This window comes from Phyllobates terribilis, unplaced genomic scaffold (assembly GCF_046119375.1).
Source record: "Phyllobates terribilis strain yellow unplaced genomic scaffold, ASM4611937v1 Scaffold_5__5_contigs__length_657084704, whole genome shotgun sequence".
NCBI classification, from domain to species: Eukaryota; Metazoa; Chordata; class Amphibia; order Anura; family Dendrobatidae; genus Phyllobates; species Phyllobates terribilis.
This window is the reverse complement of record NW_027362765.1, coordinates 18,673,249-18,692,361: the sequence shown is the minus strand read 5'-3', so window position 1 is coordinate 18,692,361 and position 19,113 is coordinate 18,673,249. Positions and strand designations below refer to the sequence as shown.

General features: G+C 46.9%; 1 protein-coding gene across 2 annotated transcripts in view; it reads left to right on the top strand.

The window, feature by feature from the left end:
* Positions 1-5,093: 5,093 nt before the first annotated feature.
* Positions 5,094-19,113, top strand: part of LOC141270507 (uncharacterized) — an 80,183-nt gene continuing 66,163 nt past the window's right edge. For both annotated transcript variants that reach the window (XM_073680518.1, XM_073680517.1), the window contains exons 1-6: positions 5,094-5,175; positions 6,402-6,503; positions 6,633-6,812; positions 6,896-7,019; positions 7,103-7,200; positions 7,394-7,484. In XM_073680518.1, the coding sequence (XP_073536619.1) occupies positions 6,423-6,503; positions 6,633-6,812; positions 6,896-7,019; positions 7,103-7,200; positions 7,394-7,484 (574 nt within the window). In that variant the 5' untranslated portion in view covers positions 5,094-5,175; positions 6,402-6,422. The remainder of the gene's footprint in view (positions 5,176-6,401; positions 6,504-6,632; positions 6,813-6,895; positions 7,020-7,102; positions 7,201-7,393; positions 7,485-19,113) is intronic.

Here is a 19,113-nt window from a genome sequence, read left to right as displayed (position 1 = left end):
AATAGCCCCTCCCCACCTCCAATCCTCAGTGTTTTTCCTGTTCCTAGGGGCATGAAGAGGTCATCCTGGTGTTCTGCAGCAGACGCTGGGACTGTAAGAATACCTGCCAAGCAGTGAAATCTATTGCACTGCCTTCCTCCTCTACATCTGCTCCTGTGTCCCTAGGATTCGGACCCTTCTTTTCTTCTGCATCTCCGGGCAATGCTGATCAGACGTGGGCTTGGGTCCTCCCCATAGATCCCCAGCCTTTCTCCCTCCCTTCCATACCAGTGTGCAGTGAGCATGCGCCGGAAATGAAGCAGGACACAGGTCCCATTCAATTGACGTTGCTTCCGGTTGCGTTCCACTGTGAAACTCCCAGCGCTTTTCAGCCCTCCTGGTGGGAAAACATTGAACTGATGGAATGAGGACACTAATGGCCTTCTGGGAGTCTTCCTCTAGATTGGAATCACAGGAGGGTTCTCCAGGAAGAGGAGTTGCATCCGAGGGATGCTGTGAAGACATGGGGTCTTCCGTGGGCAGAACACTAGTCAGACAACACAGGGTGAGTGTAAAACAGTGTGGCAATATTTTATTGAACCACCAAACAAACAATAAACAGAACAGTCCCAGCCAATATCCAAGATGGTGCAAAATTACACAGTCTCACCCTTCCACTGGCCCGCCGAGAATAGAGCAGCTGGGACTTCCAGGGCCAACTACCTCAACCATTGGCCCCCGCTTTTGGCAGGGCCCCACAGAGAGGAGATAGCGGCAAGCTTAGGAAGCTGACAGTCCATTGAGGTACAAGGCCAGGAGACCCGAGGGTCCCACCCTGGCCTCTGAGTTTCCATGGGGCCAGACGACCGGCTGGTCCCAATCTGGCTTCTCCGACCGTCTCCATGGTTTCCAGGCGACCGGAGGCTCCCACCTGGCAACCCCAAACAACATATCCATGGGACCAGTGGACCTCATCCCAACCTGGTTTCCCCAAATGTATCCATGAGTTCTCTGATGGTCAATGGAGCAGATCTGTATCCTTACAGTCAGGGCCATGTACCCTTAGGCTGGAATCCTGTAGAATTTAATTCTGTGTCTTTCTAGCTGGAGCCATGCTACCAATCTGCTGTCCTGAAGAGTCTGTCTGAATCTTTGATTCTCTTTGCAGCAGGATAGAAAAACCCTTTTTATATTTACATATGTGGCTAAGGTCGTCAGTCACAGGTCGGGGGGAAAGGAGCAGCACTCAGGTCTCATTATTTGAGCATTTAATGCGTAGTTTGTCCTCCTGTTTTGTGAGTCAACAAGCCACAGGGTCCACACAATGGTTAATCAACATATTTAGCAAACATTCATTGTTCCACCCTGAGTCACTGTCCTTCTTGACCAGCCAAAGAAACACATGCATTCAAAAGTCAACACAAACACAATAGTGTATTTCTCATGGCTTAACAAATCTAGACGTTTGGCTAATTAAGATTAGAAGCTTTTTCGTCACAGATGCCCACCATGCTGGGTCACAGTCACTTCGCTATAAGTGACCCTGAGAAGAAAACACTCTAAGGTAGGACCGATCCCTTATTTCCATGGAGGGTGCGTTTTCTCTTCGCTCTACATCTGCTGAGCCCAGAGCGAACCCAGGCCCAGTAAGTAATCCTGGGGTGGGTGACTCATTTTGGGAGTAGGATATGGTTATTACCACCTTCTTTCCTTTTTTCAGGGAGACATGGATCCTACACCAAAAAACGAGAGCTAAATCTATGGGTAGTAGATGTGCCATTTGTAATATGAAGCTCCCATCCTCACATAAAAAGCAGTTATGTTAGGAAGGCACCGAAAAGGTTGTGAGGGATGAAAAACTGTCTCTCATAGATGAGTTAAGGAGGATGGTGCGTCAAGAAGTTCAGACTTTCCTAGCCACCTTCTCTAGAACCTCCGGTGACCAAAAAGAGGAAGATTAGTTTAGAGGAAAGTTCAGACTCAGAAGAAGACCATGCATCTATCCCTGAAGATTGGCTGGAGGAAGAAAAATTAAACCCGACTCTGAAAGCTTTGACCAAGGGGCCAGAAAATATTATTTATCTACTGAGGACATGGAGGAACTCTTAACAGCATTAACAAATACAAGAGAAGTCAAGGAAGAAGAGACAACCCGAACAGTCCAAGATGAAATATTTAACAAATTGAAATAAAAAAAGAAGATGGTGTTCCTGGTTCATGACAATATCCAGAGTTTGATTCTAGATGAATGGGAGTTCCAAGAAAAACATTTGGGTATTCCGGGCGAACTAAAAGGAAGTTTGTACATGTCGTACACCTCGTACACAAAGGGCTCCGCTCCGTACACCTCGTACACACACGGCTCCGCTACGTACACCTCGTCTAGACGCGGTTCCGCTCCGTACACCTCGTACACACGCGGCTCCGCTCCGTACACACACTCACGGCTCCGCTCCGTACACCTCGCACACACGCGGCTCCGCTCCGTACACCTCGTACACACGCGGCTCTGCTCCGTACACCTCGTACACACGCGGCTCTGCTCCGTACACCTCGTACACGCGCGGCTCTGCTCCGTACACCTCGTACACGCGCGGCTCTGCTCCGTACACCTCGTACACGCGCGGCTCTGCTCCGTACACCTCGTATACGCGCGGCTCCGCTCCGTACGCCTCGTACACGCGCGGCTCCGCTCCGTACGCCTCGTACACGCGCGGCTCCGCTCCGTACGCCTCGTACACGCGCGGCTCCGCTCCGTACGCCTCGTACACGCACGGCTCCGCTCCGTATGCCTCGTACATGCGGCTCCACTCCGTACGCCTCGTACACACGCGGATCTGCTCCGTACGCCTCGTACACACGCGGATCCGCTCCGTACACCTCGTACACGCGCGGCTCCGCTCCGTACACCTCGTACACGCGCGGCTCCGCTCCGTACGCCTCGTACACACGCGGCTCCGCTCCGTACGCCTCGTACACGCGCGGCTCCGCTCCGCACGCCTCGTACACGCGCGGCTCCGCTCCGTACACCTCGTACACACGCGGCTCCGCTCCGTACACCTCGTACACACGCGGCTCCGCTCCGTACACCTCGTACACACGCAGCTCCGCTCCGTACGCCTCGTACATACGCGGCTCCGCTCCGTACGCCTCGTACACACGCGGCTCCGCTCCGTACGCCTCGTACACACGCGGCTCCGCTCCGTACGCCTCGTACACACGTGGCTCCGCTCCGTACGCCTCGTACACACGCGGCTCCGCTCCGCACGCCTCGTACACACGCGGCTCCGCTCCGTACACCTCGTACACACGCGGCTCCGCTCCGTACACCTCGTACACACGCGGCTCCGCTCCGTACACCTTGTACACACGCGGCTCCGCTCCGCACACCTCGTACATACGCGGCTCCGCTCCGTACGCCTCGTACACACGCGGCTCCGCTCCGTACGCCTCGTACACGCGCGGCTCCGCTCCGTACGCCTCGTACACGCGCGGCTCCGCTCCGTACGCCTCGTACACGCGCGGCTCCGCTCCGTACGCCTCGTACACGCACGGCTCCGCTCCGTATGCCTCGTACATGCGGCTCCGCTCCGTACGCCTCGTACACACGCGGATCTGCTCCGTACGCCTCGTACACGCGCGGATCCGCTCCGTACACCTCGTACACGCGCGGCTCCGCTCCGTACACCTCGTACACGCGCGGCTCCGCTCCGTACGCCTCGTACACGCGCGGCTCCGCTCCGTACGCCTCGTACACGCGCGGCTCCGCTCCGCACGCCTCGTACACGCGCGGCTCCGCTCCGTACACCTCGTACACACGCGGCTCCGCTCCGTACACCTCGTACACATGCGGCTCCGCTCCGTACACCTCGTACACATGCGGCTCCGCTCCGTACACCTCGTACACACGCGGCTCCGCTCCGTACGCCTCGTACATACGCGGCTCCGCTCCGTACGCCTCGTACACACGCGGCTCCGCTCCGTACGCCTCGTACACACGCGGCTCCGCTCCGTACGCCTCGTACACACGTGGCTCCGCTCCGTACGCCTCGTACACACGCGGCTCCGCTCCGCACGCCTCGTACACACGCGGCTCCGCTCCGTACACCTCGTACACACGCGGCTCCGCTCCGTACACCTCGTACACACGCGGCTCCGCTCCGTACACCTCGTACACACGCGGCTCCGCTCCGCACACCTCGTACATACGCGGCTCCGCTCCGTACGCCTCGTACACACGCGGCTCCGCTCCGTACGCCTCGTACACACGCGGCTCCGCTCCGTACGCCTCGTACACACGCGGCTCGGCTCCGTACGCCTCGTACACACGCGGATCTGCTCCGTACGCCTCGTACACGCGCGGATCCGCTCCGTACACCTCGTACACGCGCGGCTCCGCTCCGTACACCTCGTACACGCGCGGCTCCGCTCCGTACACCTCGTACACACGCGGCTACGCTCCGTACGCCTCGTACACACGCGGCTCCGCTCCGTACGCCTCGTACACACGCGGCTCCGCTCCGCACGCCTCGTACACGCGTGGCTCCGCTCCGTACACCTCGTACACACGCGGCTCCGCTCCGTACACCTCGTACACGTGCGGCTCTGCTCCGTAGGCCTCGTACATGCACGGCTCTGCTCCGTAGGCCTCGTACACGCACGGCTCTGCTCCGTATGCCTCGTAAAAGCGGCTCCGCTCCGTACGCCTCGTACACACGCGGATCTGCTCCGTACACCTCGTACATACGCGGATCCGCTCCGTACACCTCGTACACGCGCGGCTCCGCTCCGTACACCTCGTACACGCGCGGCTGCGCTCAGTACGCCTCGTGCACACGCGGCTCCGCTCCGTACGCCTCGTACACGCGCGGCTCCGCTCCGTACGCCTCGTACACATGCGGCTCCGCTCCGTACACCTCGTACACACGCGGCTCCGCTCCATACACCTCATACACACACGGCTCTGCTCCGTACGCCTTGTACACACGCGGATCTGCTACATCCACACTGTAAACCCCTCCTGACCCCACACATAAACTTCCCCTCATCCAGCACCATGACAACCAGCACAGCAGAGTCCTGCATCCACTGAGGCCCCTGATCATGTGACCCCTGACTCCTCCCCTCCTGTGACCTCATCACAGGTCCTGTGCGCACAGAACAGCCATATATGTGGTGGCGGCTCTGCAGGTGGAGGTATGTGGAGATCCCTGTTATTCACACTCTTCCATTATATAATTACATTGTTCTTTTCTCCTCTTGGGGGCACTACAATCACTGATACAATCTGTAGTATTTCCTATATTACTATGTACAAGTATATGAGGGGACAGTACAAAGACCTTTCTACTGATCTTTTTACTCTGAGGCCTGAGACTGGGACAAGGGGGCATCTTCTACGTCTGGAGGAAAGAAGGTTTAATCATAATCACAGATGGGGATTCTTTACTGTAAGAGCAGTGAGACTATGGAACTCTCTGCCGCATGATGTTGTAATGAGTGATTCACTGTTAAAATTTAAGAAGGGCATGGATGGCTTTCTTGAAAAGTATAATATTACAGGTTATAAATACTAGATTCCTTGATAGGGCGTTGATCCAGGGAACTAGTCTGATTGTCGTATGGAGTCGGGAAGGAATTTTTTCCCCAATGTGGAGCTTAGTGTTGCCACATGTTTTTTTTTTGCCTTCCTCTGGATCAACAAGTTAGGCTATGGGTTGAACTAGATGGACTTCCTTCAACCTTAAAAACTATGTTAATGATGAAGCAAATTTTTATTTTTTTATTTTTGTTATTTTAGGAAAGCAATGAACTTTTTGATTACTTTTGTATTTTTTAAGCGAGGATTTTTTTTCATTTCTATATTGAGATCTTTATATTGTAACAGCTGAAAAATGATCTGAATTTATTTATAACTCACATGAAATCCCAAATGAGAGGACGTGGATATTCTCTGTGTAAACTCTACATCATGTCAAACTGGCCCTTGGGCAAAATCTGGCCTGCAGGGTGATTATATTTGGCCAGGGACACCAGAACCACCACCCCTATGTGGGGCCATTATTCTGTAGGGAGGACTTTGTGGAGCTCATTGTACTGTATAAAAGGCAAAGAGGGTCCCTTAATACTATAAGGAGGGCTTTGTGGGGCCCATTATACTGTACGGAGGACTATGTGGGGCCCATTATAATGTATGGAAAGCTATGTGGAGCCCAATATACTGTATAATGATTGGCCCTCGACTTTGTCCAAGTTTTTCATTTTGACTCTCTTGTCTGTTTGAGTTTGACATCCCTGCTCTAGATATATGAATAGCTCAACCTCATTATTGCTTTATACCGATTTCACAGCTGAAGTAATTATACATTTTATGTGATATGTGTTTTACGCTGACTCATTTTTCAATCTTTCTTTCCATTTAGGTTTGGAAAATTTTTCTGACAATGATAGATAGAAACAGGGACAAGATGGTGGAGAGGATATTACACTTCACCCTAGAGATCCTCTTCCGGCTTACTGGAGAGGTGAGAGATTCTGATGACGTCACATTACATCATTCTTATCTATGGGAATAACAGATGGACAGAACTGGAGAGGTGAGGACTCTGGAAATGTCTGTAGTGAGATTTATTAATGTTTCTCTCCATAACCAGGATTACACAGTAGTGAAGAAGACCTCTAGTGAGAACTGTCAGGACCCTGTGTTTGAGGGATGGGGAAGATCCCTGAGCCCAATCACAGGACCTTCACCTCTACCCCTGGTACATGAGGACATCAGTGACCAGAAAATCCTAGAACTCACATACAAGTTGATTGAGTTGCTGACTGGAGAGGTGACACTGCTGGGAATGTTGGGACATTATACAGTAACTCTATGAAGGGATCGGGGTAATGACAGTATCACTGTATGTGTCAGGTTCCTATAAGGTGTCAGGATGTCGCTGTCTATTTCTCCATGGAGGAGTGGGAGTATTCAGAAGGGCACAAAGATTTGTACAAGGACATCATGATGGAGGTTCCCCAGCCCCTCACATCACCAGGTAATAGACAGGACTAAATACACATGGCCTATAATTATCTGTATGTAAAGAGTGAATTCAGTCCCTGTATGTGTTTCCCCCAGTTCTATCCAGTAAGAGGACAACACCAGAGAGATGTCCCCGTCCTCTTCTTCCACAGAAATGTAAACAAGAAAATCCCAATGTTCCTCAGGATCATCAGGTAGATGGAGAGAAGATGTCAATAGATCTCCCCTATGATGTGTAGACGGCTGTGAAGGTCTTGTGCTCAGTCTTGTTTTATCCACCAGGATTATGTTTTATACTTGTGTAATGAGAACGGTGGAGATGGCAGGATTAGAGCTGATCATAGTGACTTCTCCACCTGTCTGTGACTTATACAATATTTGTTTCAGGGTGAAGATCTGACCCATATTAATACTACAAAGACTTATGTGAGGGGTGATGAGCATTGTAAAGAGGAGATTACTGTATATAACCGCCCAAGTGAGTAGTAACCACTAAATGCAGAGAAGTCACAGATTCTTCTCATTCGCTTTATTGTCTGTCAGTTCTTTGCATTGTATATTTTCTTTTCCAACCAAATTATATTCTGAATATGATTGAATATGTAATTCTGTTATAGGTGGTGTGCCGACACAGCATTTAATCTTAATTATCCAGATGTCTAAATTCAGTAGGCCAGGAGAAATACACTATTATGTTTAGTTTTGCATTTATGTGTTTTTCTTTGGTTGGTCAAGAAGGACAGACTATTATATGTATAAGCCTGGATGTTGACACTTGAGTTGATACTTAGTGCAACTTATTGTCTGTTATCTCTGGTGACAGGGACTTGGGGTCATGGAACAATGATGTTTGCCAATATGCTAATTACATATTGAACCAAGCCAGCTAGTTAGTTGATCTGCAGAGCAATGGAAGACAAACTATGCAAATTGACTAAATGCTCAAACAATGCGACATGAGCCCCTGCCATCCCCCCTTCCTGCCCTGTGAATGATGAGAAACACCTTTACAAGATCACAGCCAAGAGAGACTCTTAGATTTAGAGTAACTCTTGAGAACAGCAGCTAGAACACATGGCTCCATACAGACGGACACAGATTTGGATTCTACAGCAGGCCAGCCTAAGGGACCTCTGCCCTTGATGGAGGGATACAGATCTGCTCCATTGACTATCACAGAACCCATGGATATATTTGGGGAAAACCAGGTTGGGACAATCAGGTCACCTGGTCCCATGGAGATGTTTGCAGTAGCCAGGTTGGGACCCACCGGTCACCTGGAACCCATCGATACGCTCGGAGAATGCCAGGTTTGGACCCTTAGAACTCCTGGCCCCATACCTCAATGGACTGTCAGCTTCCTAAGCTTGCCACTACCTCCTCTCTGTGGGTGTCCCCCAAAAGTGGGATGCCATTGGTTGAGGTAGTTAACTTTGCCCCGGAAGTCCCAAAGTCACACCTGCTCTATTCCCGACGGGCCAGTGGAAGGGTGAGACTGTGTAATTTTGCACCGTCTTGGGTATTTGCTCGGACTGTTCTATATGTTTGTTGCCTGTTTGGTGGTTCAATAAAGTATTGTCACTCTGTATTACCCTCACCCTTTGTTGTCTGAGTAGTATTTTTGCCCACAGGAGACCCTGATGTCTCCACAGGTGGTAACACACGTAAATACAGCTGGAATATGGACATAAACTTCTTTCACGTATAAAAATGTTATTTCTTCACCATCTGCTGAGGTCTCTGTACATTAATGAATAATGGAACACCCTTAGAGATGTTCTAAATTAGCCCCTAGTAGGGATTGCACTGAGAATATTTGCCCAGTTGGGCCCTGGGGTACTAACATTAACTTGGAACAGTCTAGATATCTTGTATACAGTACTTCACACTTGCTGCCTTATTCTTGGTTTGTGTTTAACCTGCTGACTCTGCCTCATGGCATGGCTTAATATAGCTTTTTTTGACCCATGACCTGACTTGGTTTAGCCTTTGGGATTGTGACTTGGCTTGATTTAGTTTTGTTGCCTCATGGCTTGGTTTAGTCTTTGATGTTTTGGCTTTGCTTAGTTTAGCCTTTTTCTTTGGGCTTTGGGTCAGTTTTCAGCTTCTTAGCTTGAGTTAGCTTTTAGCCTGATGGCATGATTTAGCCTTTTGCCATGTGGCTTGATATACACCTTTTTAAAATGTGGTTTACATTAAGCTGATTTCTGAACCCTTCCCCAGCATGTCACGCAATGTCCCCAAGTTTACTTCTCCGGACTTCCATATCCATAGTGTTCAGGGCACCCAATCACAAAGCACCTACTCTTAATCACATGGCGATTCTCTCCTCCCCCTGTATTTCCTGTGTAGGGAATTATCTTTTCTCACCTCTTGCCCTGCCACTACCCATGCTCTCATCATGTGAGTTGTTTGTGAGGAACCAAACTGACATCTGTGATCCCAGTGGTCTACTCTGAAGTCATCTACAGAAATTACCAAGGTGTATAGGACGAATTTGATTTCCGTGATGATCTTCCATTGAGGTGACAATTGACGAGCTATGGGATCTGCCAATTGATGGATAGAAATATTGCAAAAGTCCAGGTGCATTTTGATTGGTTGAAGACAGTCTGCTTCATACGGTACCCCTACCACCGTCACACATACTTGACCTCTACCCCTGAATTGGTACTACAGGTCACTATCTCCAGCCTGTATGGCTAGGTTCCAATAGGTTTGGATTTGGACAGATAGACCCACTGTGTAAACGACCAGCACACTTCTTCCACCACCTCACAAAAAGGCCACTAAAACGGACCATCTATATTGATGCCAAAGTTAATGTCCATTTTTCTGGAATCTTTCCAATCGGAAGACATGTATCTGCTCCAGTATTCCTCAATCATAGGATTACCATCCATCCATACATTCATGGTTGTGGTGTCCACCCCATTGCATACTAGGTCCCACCTCCAGGGATTAGTATCTAACGTCACCATCTGTGTGTCCGGTTTCCAGTGGGAATAGGTAATGAAATAGTATCCCATCACCTTCGGTACACCGTTGTCTCTCATGATCGTGATCATGAAAGACCGACCGTATGGATGGGGACCCCTCTTACCCAAGTATACCTCAGATCCTTGACATCGGTCCGTACCTTTTAAAACTGTTGCTCGGTACAAGCCCTCCGGTTTCACCGAACCACTCTGATCATTCCATGTGGCCTGACCAGAGTTTAACTCCATGGACATACTTTGATTCCCTGGTGATAATCATCTGGGAATCTCTCAACATACCATATGCCTTTAGGGTTCCTTTTACAGGTATGGGTCAATCAAAGTACATCCTCACCCTCAAACCACTTTGACTACTCTTCCTAGCGAAGGATATACCAACCGCTGTACTCTGCCCCAGTGACATCTTCAGGAGTCAGAACTTCTTCCATACACAACACTGAGGTGGTGTTGGCTTCTGGTTGCTTGTAGGGGTGCAAGTGGGGGTCCCTAGACGCCAATATTAAAGACTTGATAGGTGTTGAGACTGAGTCTTAAACATGTCGGGATTCCTTGAGACAGAGGGTGTGTAAGTCATGTTGTATGGCAGACACATTCTCTAAGGGGGTGTAATGCTGTGTCACACTATTGGCAAAACCTTCTCTCTAGAACCCATACAAATACCACTGTCCAGGTGTGAAGGTAAAATTGCTGTATGGTTCTAGGATTTTATTTTCTAAGCACTTTTACCTTTAAGAAACCTGGTCCTTTAAGTGACATACTACCCTTACCATCAGTAGGTTCCCGATCCTTCCCCGAAGAAGCTGAGCCTGCATCATCATACTTATGGTATTATATGTGTGTATGTTGAATGGTGAACTTAGGGATCCACCTTCGACATACCAACCCCCCTCTCCCAACTCTCTTTGTTAAGCTATTATTGATTTTGGGAGGTTCGGGTGGCTTTTGCTTGGTCAATGTGGATCCAAAAGGTTTCCTGTCGTCTACGAGATTTTTTTCTTTGGCATCTTCGGTCTCTGGACCTTTAGCATTTTGTCACCCATTACCTTAAGGACCTTCCCAGTTTTTGTCCCATGGTCCAGATTGGCGGAATATTTTCACCATTACCTTTTCCCCTACAGGGGGCATAGGTGTTTCCCCTTGTAGGCACGGTTTGTGCAACTGTAAAGAAGCATAAGGCAGCAACTCCTTCAGGTTCTGTTTAATCTGTTGGAGGAACGAGTCTCTGGCAATGGCATTCTTCATGGGCTCAGATACTGGGGTACATTGGGTATACACAGGGGCATTTAACGACCGTCATCAGCTCGAATGGAGTGACACCGGTACTGGTCGCCTTTGTCGCTCAGATACCCATCAATGACCACTGACTGAGGGTGATAGAGGATATAAAGCAGAGGTTCATGTCCAGGAGTCCACACAGCAATTTCATGACCTTACCCGTGAAATGTGTCCCTCTGTCTGATTCTATCACTCTGGGGATACCACATCGTGAAAGAACCTGTTCCCAGAGAACCTGACCAGTAGTGGTAGCCAAATCATTGACCATGGGGATGGCTTATACGCATTTGGAGAAGACCACCACCACTGCATAATGGCAGTTGCGACATCTTGTTGGTAATGGTCCGATGTAATCCATCTGGATTGCAGACCATGGATTCTCTGCCGGCAGAACTCACTGCAGCACTGGCTTCAGGGCCGATGCCCTTGGGTTAACCTGAGCAGGTACCAGGCATTGTTGGGGGACTTCCTCTACTATTTAGGACATTCCAGACCAGTATAGTCTGTCCTTCAGGAGGGACAGTAGCTTATCCCGGCCAAGGTGCCCAAACAATTGGTGGTTTATGGTTTAGTGTCGTCAGCTCTACCTGCAGATGCTGCGGGACTACTGGTAGAGTAAGTTGCTGTATACCGGTTTCATAAGACAGGATCCCCTAACATATTGTCAAGGGATGCTGTGGGACTCTGATGTGTATCATTAGAAGAGGATGTTTTGTCTGTTCCTCCTCACATGACACAGGGCCATCTTTGAGCTTGATCTGTCTTACTGTAATCTGGAATGCAGGAACCTGTTCAGTACCTGGTTCCCAAAAGACCCCAGATACTGTGGCAGTCTTGGCCAATTCGTCAGTCTTGTTGTTTCCCAAGATCAAAGGCTGTTCTCCTCTCTGGTATGCTGGGACATTCCCACATTTCCTTCAGGACCATCACATGGGCCAGAGGTTTATTCTGGCTGTCCACGAATCCTTGTCTCTTCTATGTGTCCAGGTGCAGGGTGTGGGATTGAACTACATACAGTTAGGTCCATATATATTTGGACAGAGACAACATTTTTCTAATTTTGGTTCTAGACATTACCACAATGAATTTTAAACAAAACAATTCAGATGCAGTTGAAGTTCAGACTTTCAGCTTTCATTTGAGGGTATCCACATTAAAATTGGATGAAGGGTTTAGGAGTTTCAGCTCCTTAACATGTGCCACCCTGTTTTTAAAGGGACCAAAAGTAATTGGACAGATGAAATAATTGTAAATAAAATGTTCATTTCTAGTACTTGGTTGAAAACCCTTTGTTGGCAATGACTGCCTGAAGTCTTGAACTCATGGACATCACCAGATGCTGTGTTTCCTCCTTTTTGATGCTCTGCCAGGCCTTCACTGCGGTGGTTTTCAGTTGCTGTTTGTTTGTGGGCCTTTCTGCCTGAAGTTTAGTCTTTAACAAGTGAAATGCATGCTCAATTGGGTTGAGATCAGGTGACTGACTTGGCCATTCAAGAATATTCCACTTCTTTGCTTTAACCACTTCGCGCCAGAGCCTGTTTTTGCCTTCGTGACCGGGCCAATTTTTTCAATTCTGACCACTGTCACTTTATGAAGTAATTACTCTGGAACGCTTCAACTTATTCCCCTGATTCTGAGAATGTTTTTTCCTGACATATTGTACATCATGATAGTGGTAAAATTGCTTCGATATCGCTAGCATTTATTTGTGAAAAAATCGGAAATTTGGCAAATACTTTGAAAATTTTGCAATTTTCAAACTTTAAATTTTCATGCCCTTAAATCAGAGAGATATGTCACACAAAATAGTTAATAAATAACATTTCCCACATGTCTACTTTACATCAGCACAATTTTGGAACCAAAATTTTTTTTTGTTAGGAAGCTATAAGGGTTAAAAGTTGACCAGCGATTTCTCATTTTTTTTAGGGACGACATCTTATTTGAAGTGACTTTGAGGGGCCTTTATGACAGAAAATGCCCAAAAGTGACACCATTCTAAAAACTGCACCCCTCAAGGTGCTCAAAACCACATTCAAGAAGTTTATTAACCCTTCAGGTGTTTCACGGGAATTTTTGGAATGAGGAAGAAAACAATGAACATTTAACTTTTTTTCACAAAAATGTTACTTTAGACCCAATTTTTTTATTTTCACAAGGGTAACAGGAAAAAATGGAATACACAATTTGTAGTGCAATTTCTCATGAGCGCGCTGATCCTCCATATGTGAGGGAAAACCACTGTTTGGGCGCACTGCAGGGTTCGGAAAGGAAGGAGCGTCATTAGACTTTTTGAACGTAAAATTTGTTTGAATAATTAGCAGACGCCATGTTGCGTTTGGAGAGCTCCTGATGTGCCTAAAAAGTGGAAACCCCCCACAAGTGACACCATTTTGAAAACTAGACCCCTTAGGGAACTTATCTAGATGTGTGGTGAGCACCTTGCACCCCCAGGTGCTTCACAGAAGTTTATAATATTGAGCCGTAAAAATAAAATTTTCACATTTTTCACACAAAAAATGTTTTTCATTCCCTAATTTTGTATTATCATAAGGATAACAGGAGAAATTGCACCATGAAATTTGTTGTGCAATTTCTCCTGAGTACGCCGATACCCCATATGTGGTGGAAAACCACTGCTTTGGTGTACGGCAGGGTTCGGAAGAGAAAGGAGCGCTATGTTGGCTGGGATAGGTTGCAGACACCATGTCACATTTGAAGAGTCACTGACATGCCGAAACTGCAGAAACCCCCACAAGTGACCCCCATTTTGTAAACTACACCTCTCAAGGAATTCATCTAGGGAAGTAGTGAGTATTTTTTAATTTTTAAATTTATACCATTGGGCAGTGAAAAAAACATAATTATATTTTTACCACAAAAAAATATTTTACATTTTCACACAGGGCAATGGGTAAAAATGGTGCCGAAATGTGTCACACAATTTCTTCTAAAAGTGGCAATACCCCATATGTGGCTGTATCATACCACTTAGCCATACGGCGAGATCTGGGAGGAACGGAGCGCTATTTGACAATTGGAGAACAAATTATTGTAGAATAGGCATTTGGATTTGGGAGCACAAAATTTTCTGAATTTCTTTTGGGGGGCAAGGGCCATTTCGCTTTTCCAGAGCCTTTCTGCTACCAGTAACTTGGAATATTTTTAACAGATGACGGACCTGAGTGGGGACTAGCGGTTTTTGAGGACTGAGTTGAAGCTTTTATTGGGAACATTTTACATAACATTTATCTGGCGCTCGAGGCTGAGCACTTACATCGGGGTTTCCAGATGAAACCCCTGTGGGATCCATTCACTGTAATGAGGCAGCAGAGTTACTCTGGACTCCGTCTGGCCTCTGTTTAGTGGTGTCCTTTTTTTCAGAAGTGCACAAAACTGTGGCCAACCGCACTTTTATGCACGCCTAAAAAAACTGACACCGTGGGATCACAGGTCAGATGGCATCCACAGTGGCCTATATCTGCCTCATTACAGGGAATCTTCCGTCATGGGTTCCGTCTGAATCACATATTTCAGAGATTTACACGGAAACTCTGGTGTAAGTGCTCAGCGCAGAGCGCAGGAGAAATGTGTGCCGAGCCATACTGCGATCTTTGGGAGACCTAATAAACAAATCAGTAGCAGATGAAGAATTGGTTTTATTTATTTTTTACGCCGTTCCTCGTGCGGTATAAGTGATGAGATTACTTTATTCTTCGGGTCGGTGCGATTACAGAGATACCAGATTTATATTGGGTTTTTATGACTGACAGCTGTCACACACTAAGACGCTTTTTTTTGCAAAATCTAGTTTTTGCATCGCCATATTTTGAGAGCTATAATTTTTCCATATTTCGGCCGACAGAGTCACGTGACAGCTTGTTTTTTGCGGGACAAGTTGACATTTTTATTGGTACCATTTTTGGGTACGTGACATTTTTTGATCGCTTTCTATTCCGTTTTTTGGGAGGTAAAATTAACAAAAACCAACAATTCAGGAATTGTCTTTTGAGGTTTTTTTTATGCCGTTCTGCGTGTGGTAAAAGTGATAAGGCCGCATTATTCTTCGGGTCAGTACGTTTACAGCGATACTACACTTACTGTATATTTTTTTTATGTTTTGGCGCTTTTACACAATAAAACAATTTTATAGAAAAATATTTTTTTTTGCATCGCTTTATTCTGAGAGCTATAACTTTTATTTTTCGGCTGATGGAGCTGTATGGCGGCTTTTTTTTTTGCGGAACAAGATGACGTTTTCAGCGGTACCATTTTTATTTCCATTTTGATTGCATTTTTTCCACTTTTTGTTTGGCGATATGATGAAAAAGCATAGTTTTTTGCTCCGTTTTTTATTTATTTTTATTATGGTGTGCACAGAAGGAGTTAATTAGTGTGACAGTTTTATAGATCGGGTTGTTTCGGACGCGGCGATACCAAATATGTGTACTATTTTTGTTTTTGCCTAAATGTACGGATTTATTGGTTTAATATTTTATTTATTTATTTTGTTATTTTTTTTTTAACAGTTTGAAAACATTTTTTGACTTTTTTTTTTTTTTTTTACATTTTTACTTATTCCCTGTATGGGACATTAATTTTTATTTTTCTAATCACTGATCTCATGCAATGCAATAGACATGTATTGCATTGGATGAGATCTTTGCTGACTGTTTCACAGTCAGTGTCTCCTGCTAGAGTTCAGCTGCAGGCTGATCCGGAGGCGGTCATGTGACTTCCGGCTGCCATAACAACGACAGGTCCTGGAAGACATCAGGGGGCCGTCGGAGAGATAAGTTGACGACCCCCTCTCCTCTCACTATCTTCTATATGCCGCGATCACTATAGATCGCGGCATATAGAAGATAGCGAAGGGTTAACATCATTGGGACCTGATCCAATCAGGTCCCGATGATGTCCCCTGTCAGAGCTATCGCTCTGCACCAGAACCGTAGCGCTTGCAGGACCCTGGGGGTCCTGAGCGCTGCGGGATCACCCACCGTTTTTAAACGTCGGCGCTGCTCAGAGCCCGGGCTGCGCCGACTTTTATGTACAGTGGGCGGTCCTGAACCAGTTAATAAACTCATGGGTTGCTTTGGCTTTATGTTTTGGGTCATTGTCCATCTGTAGTATGAAACGACGACCAATCAGTTTGGCTGCATTTGGCTGGATCTGAGCACACAGTATGGCTCTGAATACATCAGAATTCATTTGGCTGCTTCTGTCCTGTGCCACATCATCAATAAACACTAGTGACCCAGTGCCACTGGCAGCCATGTATGCCTAAGCCATCACACTGCCTCCGCCGTGTTTTACAGATGATGTGGTATGCTTTGGATCATAAGCTGTACCTCGCCTTCGCCATACTTTTCTCTTTCCATCATTCTGGTAGAGGTTGATCTTGGTTTCATCTGTCCAAAGAATGTTCTTCCAGAGCTGTGCTGGCTTTTTTAGATGTTTTTTAGCAAAGTCCAGTCTAGCCTTTTTATTCTTGATGCTTATGAGTGGCTTGCACCGTGCAGTGAACCCTCTGTATTTACTTTCATGCAGTCTTCTCTTTATGGTAGATTTGGATATTGATACGCCTACCTCCTGGAGAGTGTTGTTCACTTGGTTGGCTGTTGTGAACGGGTTTCTCTTCACCATGGAGATTATTCTGCGATCATCCACTACTGTTGTCTTCTGCGGGTGCCCAGGTCTTTTTGCATTGATGAGTTCACCAGTGCTTTCTTTCTTTCTCAGGATGTACCAAACTGTAGATTTTGCCACTCCTAATATTGTAGCAATTTCTCGGATGGGTTTTTTCTGTTTTTGCAGCTTAAGGATGGCTTGCTTCACCTGCATGGAGAGCTCCTTTGACCGCATGTTTACTTCACAGCAAAACCTTCCAAATGCAAGGACCACACCTCAAATCAACTCCAGGCCTCTGCTTAATTGAGAATGACATAACGAAGGGATTGCCCACACCTGTCCATGAAATAGCCTTGGAGTCAATTGTCCAATTACTTTTGGTCCCTTTAAAAACAGGGTGGCACATGTTAAGGAGCTGAAACTCCTAAACCCTTCATCCAATTTTAATGTGGATACCCTCAAATGAAAGCTGAAAGTCTGAACTTCAACTGCATCTGAAATGTTTTGTTTAAAATTCATTGTGGTAATGTCTAGAACCAAAATTAGAAAAATGTTGTCTCTGTCCAAATATATATGGACCTAACTGTATGAACTATTGCTATTGTATAGTTTGATTCCCAGGAGGTTGAAGGAGTAGAGCCTCATTGACAGTCTCCAGTTCAACCTGTTGTGCTGACATGTGACCTGACAAGACTCTGGGTACCTGTGGTGTCATCCAGCATGCAAATCCTGTCACATAGATGCCATCTAGACAGAATAGAGAGCCATCAACACGGATGACTATGTCTTCCGCATGGTTGTGCTGAACATTTGTGATGGAGTGATCTGTGGTGGTTGTCCACAGTCATGTTTAGTCCCTGTCATTTTCATCAACTGGGACAGAACATACTTCTGTCCACTTTCAGATTCCATGGTCCACTTTCTGATTCCAGGCACTGAGGTCCATAATACACCTCCAAAATCTCTGTTGGGAGACTGAGGAGTGTATCTTGAAGCAAGAAGACCAAAGGGGAATGTGGAGGCTGCAAAGTGAGGGATCGGGAGCCTACAATATGCTTAGTGTTTCTTCTCCTTTGAGGAGTTCATAGAGGTGTTTTGCTTTGGCAGCGCTCAGTATGGCCGCCAGTGCCTGGTGAAAATACGTAGGACTGCTGTGGAACCCCTGGTTAAGTTCACCAAACATGTACTGTTTATTCCCACTGTAAAGGCAAATTTGTACCTACATTTCTCAGTGAGTTTGATGGAAAAGAACCCGTTTGCGACATCGATGGTCGAGAATATATGATATGACCTTTGCCACTTATCTTTGCCATTATGTCGGGAGTTTGTGCCACCACAGGGTCACGCATCGGGGTATACTTGTTAAGCACACATAGGTCTATAGTGAGACACCACGCATTGGTGTCCTCCTTCTTCACCGGCCATAGAGAGTTGTTGCACTTTGAATTTCCCTCTATGACCACACCCCTTGTCTCCAATTACAGAACAGTGTTGTGATTCAACTGGGTCGCTTCTAATGGGAAGCGGTATTGGCATTGAGGGATGGGTCTGGCTGCACCTGAACACCAATCAATCTTTCACAGTTGTTTCTATTCTGAGCTCACAGATCAGGATGTTTGTACACAGGGGGTTTGAGGTCTATGTTGTGTGAGACCTCTGGCCATTTGTGTTCCAGTGCATCTGCTGAGCTTTTCATTGCTGGCAAGGGTTGTCCCAGACACTGGTGTTGCATGACACACATCTTAGATTTTCCGGGTCATTTCCATACAATGCAGTTTGTGAAATCTAGGATCCATCCATTTTGGGTCATTACATCAGTTCCGATGATGTTGTCAGAACCGGGGTAATACCGCATTGGTATCCTAATGATTATGTATTTGGCAATCTGGACGATCACTTCCCCAATGATGGTGATCAAATTCGATCGAGGGCTGTTGGGATGTAAATCATGTCTGACTTTAGTAACGGATATTTTCATACCAGTATCCAGCATGATTTGCATGTCCTGCTCTTTGATTCTGGCCTTAATGTGGGGTCTCTCAGAACCATCCAATATTACGTGTTTTACGATACTGACGTAGTACTGCTGGAAACCAGTGGCCGAAGGAGCACGAGCAGGAACAGCAAGTGGTAGTAGAAGTTATTGGAGTTAGCAAAAGGATGGATCCCACAGGTTCAGAATCTGCCATTTTAGTAAAGGGC